The following is a 5,792-nucleotide window of genomic DNA, read 5'->3' as shown; positions in this document are numbered from 1 at the left end:
TTGTGATTTTTTTTATGTTATGCTTGATGATTATGATATTTTTTTAATCAAAAAGTAATATTTTTTGTTGAAATGAATTTATTATAATATTTTATTAATATAATGTTTGATTTCATATGCACATTCAAATATTGAAAACAAACAATAATCATTTAGTGTTCAGATTTGAAGACAACATCCTAATATTCAAATGCGTATTCAGATTTTAGACATCTAGCTTTTAATGCAAATCTTAATGTTCAGACGTGTATTCAGATTTAGAGGTTAATCTTAATGAAAACAAGTGAGGACTTTTAAGTCATTAAGCTTATCAGTTTCGTCATCAATACAATCTCTTCGACCAAATTCTGTGGTGACAGAGACTCTGGAAAACCTAACTTTGAAAAATCAAAACCAAAGAAAAGCCTAACCTTATAAAAATCAAAACCAAAAGAAAAGCCTAACTTTTGAAAAATCAAAACCAAAGATGAACCAACGAACCCAAAATTCGATACAGATGAATCGAATTAATGCATTGAACTTTTTGATATTAAATTGTGCCTACAAAATATATTTTTTTGTGATTTTTTTTATGTTATGCTTGATGATTATGATATTTTTTTAATCAAAAAGTAATATTTTTTGTTGAAATGAATTTGTTATAACATTTTATTAATATAATGTTTGATTTCATATGCACATTCAGATATTGAAAACAAACAATAATCATTTAGTGTTCAGATTTGAAGACAACATCTTAATATTCAAATGCATATTCATATTTTAGACATTTAGCTCTTAATGCAAATCTTAATGTTCAAACGTGTATTCAAATTTAGAGGTGTTAATCTTAATGAAAACAAATGAGGCCTTTTAAGTCATTAAGCTTATCAGTTTCGTCATCAATACAATCTCTTCGACCAAATTCTGTGGTGACAGAGACTCTGAAAAACCTAACTTTGAAAAATCAAAACCAAAGAAAAGCCTAACCTTCTAAAAATCAAAACCAAAAGAAAAGCCTAACTTTTGAAAAATCAAAACCAAAGATCAACCAACGAGCCCAAAATTCGATACAGAAGAATCGAATTAATGCCCAACAATAGCTTCATTTGTTTAATCTAACATCTGATTTACCTTCTCGGTTATACTTTTCACTCCGGGAAGGAGTAGGGAGAACTGTTTACCAAACTAATTGAAATGCCCAGAATTCCTAGATTACAAGACTGGAAATATATATATAGGTTACATCATCACAAGTCAGAAACAACCCAAAGTCAAAATAAGAACCTGCCTAGCGATAAAATGCTATAAGTTGCAGAAATATGCCAAAACATGAGTTGAAACAAAAGGAAATTTACTAAAATTTGATAGAATGCTCACTGGTGCACTTCAGGTTCAAGCTACAAGTGGCAAGCATGATAGCATAGATAGATGGTAAGTAATCAAACTCCAAAGTACTTGAAAACTAGTAAGTAAACAATAGCACAACTGACTAGATCGATCTACTAGGTCACTCTTGTATGCACTTGCTAATAGTCTATTAATAAGAAGAGGCTCATAATCTCAGATACCCCATTCTAATATCCAAATTTAGCCAGACAACAATGGAAAAATACAAATGGTAAGCCAAATTTTATCTTCTCCTTCAAGCAGCAGCTCCCTCTTGCAGCAGCATCTGATCGAAATGCCAAACACCTAAATCACAACCAAAGAGGAAATGTTAAGATAACAAGTTTGGGGGAACACAATATAGATATATGACGCTATTTCGCATTGAACAAATACAATCTTTAAATGGGATGCACAATCTTACCATGTCCTTGGCCAACTCTTCTCAGCTGAGCAACATATTCTGAGATCTTCTTGATAGCTTCCACCTAAAATTAGTAAAGCAACATCTTAAATTTGTATAGCTACAAATGGATTTAGGATTTAATCTCAAAATCTTTCAAACGTATTAGCGGTATTTCTACGCAGTAGTAAACCATCACCTGTTCTCCCAAGAACTCGCTTTCAACAAAATCAGCCAATTGCACATCATTGTTTCGTGAGGCTACCTGTTTTTATTTTTAGAGTTTATCAACATCAATAAAAAACCTAAAAGTGGCAGATTCTATAAATACGCATATGTGCTGTCGCACTTCAAAAATTTGAAGTTTTCATCACAAAAATCTGATTATTGTCACCGCATCAAAATATATCGAGATGTACGTTAATATAACCAACAAGCATGATAGAGGAACTCACAGCATGCACGTTTAGAAGTTTTTCATTTGTCAACTTCTCCAGAGACAGCGCAAGCTCCATTGCTACAGAGTAAATTAAAATCAGTGGTTGAACGGAATATAACAAATGTAATGTTTACTAGCCCTTCTAAATTCACGAGAAGCAACACAAATATACAGTAGTTAATAGGGATCTAAGTGTACGAAACCATCACAATAAATATGCACCTAACTCCATTTAATTGCCCACAAGTAATCCATTACCAAGTTGACAGAGACAACAATTTGTACATAGTAGATATAAGTCTATACAGGAACTCCCAAATTAGAATTTACAGCTAGGAGAAATGGAGCTAAACTTACCATACAATGCATCCCCCTTCTCAACATGATCAAACTCAGTCAGTGGCATCAAGATAGACTGCAGCTTCACCTTCCCACCACGCTTGTTCTACAAACAAGAAGAAACACAAAATATTAGAAACCATAACCCCAGCCGGAGATTCATTATAACACCGAATTGTCAAACACCTGGTATTCCATAAATTTCTCAGCGTGCTCTCTTTCCTCTGCACTAGATTCCTTGAAAAAACTACAGTCAAGAAAGCAAGAATGAAAACCCATCTAACAAATCCACAGACAAAGAAAATCAAAATTACAAAAGGGTTTCTGAAAAATTACTTGGCTAGACCCTTAAGAGCAACGTTGTCTCGATCAAAATAGGCATACATAGCATGATAAACATAAGAAACATTGTATTCCACACTGAAAATCCAAAAATAACTCATTAATACCAACAGATTTGAAACACAAAACAATAACAAAATATTTTTAAAAAACCCACTTGATCTGTTCATTAATAGCAGCTTCAGATTCATCGCAGTACTTCTGGCGGGCAAGAGAGGCTTGTGGAAGAGAGGGTACAAGCATAAACTCTTTCTTCAACTCCTCAAATGGCTCAAACACAACCCCTGTTAAGGGCTTGTGGTTTGTCCCCTTTGAAGCACAAACTATCAACCCATTTCCACTTTTAGCAGAAAAACTCTTGTGGGTTAACGGATTTTCCCCATGGGTAGACTTAGGGGTGTTCAATAGAGCAAAAGCGGGTGCTACCTTGAGAAGCATGGTGGAAAATTAGGGTTATGAAAAAGCAGGGGAGAAAATTCAGTGTGTGGTGATGACTGATGATAGGAAAGGGAAAATGAAACCTATAGATATAGTAAAAGCTGAGTAGACTGCAGAAGATGAGGACCGTTGGATGGATTTACAAGTGGATGGATAGGATTGATTTGCGGACAGGAGCGCGTGGTTGGCTTGTGCCGTATCTGGATTACTGCACTAAAACGTTCATTTCCCAAAAAGACAAAAAGATAAAAAAGGAAAAGTTAGTGCAACTTTTCGAACTGATTTTGGAATTTGGAACGACAAAAGATTCTCTAAAATTTATTTCCTTTTTATTTTAAACTATTGTACTTTGGCCAGTTGGCTGCGCTTTGCGCGGTTATGAAAAAAATTAAAATAAAGTTTTATACTCATAAAAAATAAGCTATGAAAAATCAATTAAATATATCTATATATTTTAACAATTGTTATTTCAAGTCATCTATAAGGTACATACTCAATTATTAGTTTTTTATATCAATATTTTTTTAATTCAGACTTCTTCCTCCTCTTTGTTATAACTTCATCACTACTAACTCTCTAGTATTCATCGGTTCACCAACCTAAATAATTATCATATCAAAATCACTAAAAAATAATTAATTAAAATTTAAAAAAATAACTTAAGAAAGAAAATACATTTAAAAATACACAAAAAAAAAGAGAGAATAAAAAAATAGAATTAGCTATGCAGAAAAAATTGAAAAAAATGGCATACACAAATTCCCAATTCTTCTAATTTTGCTTAGCTTATATAAAAAAATATTAAAGAGTATATTTTATATTTCAAATAAATACTACATTCAATACACAAATTCCTAAGAATGAAGAGTCATTTGTAATTAAGAGGATTAAAAATGTGACTTTAATATTTTGACATTTATACATTATGACACAAAATAATGAATATTAATCATAGAAAATGATAAGTCAATCCGAAATAAAGTTATTGAGACATTTATTTTTATAATAAGTTCAATAATCAGTAGAAGAAAAAGAAAAAAAAATTACCAAAGTAAAGAGAGAAAATACCACACTATTCTAGTCCAACAATTATTGTATAAATAGATAGACTTTTAAGAATCACCAATTTTTTCCCCAGAAAAATCAACACATTATTTTAGAAGAAGAAGAAGTTAACATTTACCTTGTATAAAAAAGAATTATATAGGTAACACTTATATAGGTCACACTCCAAACTTTATCAAACAATATTGTTCTTGGAGAATACATATCTTATATTTGAAAAACAACTAATTCAAATTGTTAAAAATAAGCAACAATAAGTGTATCTCTATATATTCTAAATCATTCAAACTTCAATTCTATCAAACTAATATGATCATCTATCTTGATAAAACTTCACCGCCACTAAATTTCTTCTTTATTTTGTCAAATTTGTACAAAACTAATCTGACACTGTCATTAAAAAAATGTCTTCATCTTGTCCTTGTGTTTGGCTATTATGACACAAAAAGAAATTATATAAAACATATCTATGATCTTCATGAACATGGTGGTCATGCATATTTCCGCATCACTTTTTCTATATTCTCTCTTTTAGTTATTAAATACATGATCGATGAAGAAAATGAAGAAAAAACAATCAAAAACGAAAAAAAATATATTAATGAAAAAGAAGAAGGAAAACATGAAAATGAATATCAAACAACTCCATATATGATTGTTATTTATAGATTGCTTGAGTCCTAAGAATTAGATATAAGGAATTTGAGAAGGCATGTTATTTAAGTGGAGAATGCAAAAAGGTGGAGGTTTTGTTGTAACCCATGAATTATAATTGAATATAATAAATATGATAGATTTTAAAATATAACATTAATTTTCAGCAATATTTATTGTAAAATATTTAATGTATAATATTATTTTTTATTTAGTTACAAAATAAGTGATAAATAAAAAAAATATCAAAAAAAGATAAATATGGATCCTGACTTTAGAAGCATGCCACATCAGCAGCCCTCTCGTTCAGCTTTATATTATTATTATATAGATTTGAAAATGTTCTCTAATTTATTTATTTTCAATTTTATAAATTTAGATAAAGTGAAAAATATTTAAAATCTATGAACAAATGACTACTAAATTGATTGAGTTTTTTAAAAAATTAATAAAGATTTTTTATTAATTAGCAATCCTATCCACTCTAAACTAAGCACAATTCACGAGTACTCTCTCTCTCTAGCTCTCTATTTATTTATATATATATATACTAGTAAAAAAAGCCCAGGCGCTGTCCGGGCCCAACATTAATAAAGTTATATTGTTACTCTCCGTCCCATATTAGATGAGAATCTTACTAAAAAAAAAAGTTCATATTATTTGGCACTTATTAAATTAGGATAGAATTTTAATTTTTTTCCATTTTACCCCTACAATTAATATGACCATTCCTATATTGTATGT

At 30.2% G+C, this 5,792-nt stretch overlaps 1 protein-coding gene across 1 annotated transcript; it reads right to left on the bottom strand.

Moving 5' to 3' along the window:
* Positions 1-1,316: 1,316 nt before the first annotated feature.
* LOC125874078 (ferritin-2, chloroplastic-like) lies at positions 1,317-3,390 on the bottom strand. Its single transcript, XM_049554885.1, has 8 exons — positions 3,049-3,390; positions 2,886-2,969; positions 2,736-2,796; positions 2,568-2,655; positions 2,227-2,288; positions 1,971-2,036; positions 1,793-1,856; positions 1,317-1,674 (listed from the first exon to the last, which is right to left on the bottom strand). The coding sequence occupies exons 1-8, from the start codon at positions 3,327-3,329 to the stop codon at positions 1,625-1,627; spliced, it is 756 nt and encodes a 251-aa protein (XP_049410842.1). The 5' UTR covers positions 3,330-3,390; the 3' UTR covers positions 1,317-1,624.
* Positions 3,391-5,792: the final 2,402 nt, after the last annotated feature.

This window comes from Solanum stenotomum, chromosome 8 (genome assembly GCF_019186545.1).
Source record: "Solanum stenotomum isolate F172 chromosome 8, ASM1918654v1, whole genome shotgun sequence".
Taxonomy (NCBI): Eukaryota; Viridiplantae; Streptophyta; class Magnoliopsida; order Solanales; family Solanaceae; genus Solanum; species Solanum stenotomum.
Note: the sequence above shows the minus strand (reverse complement) of the source record. Positions and strands in the feature narration are given on the sequence as shown.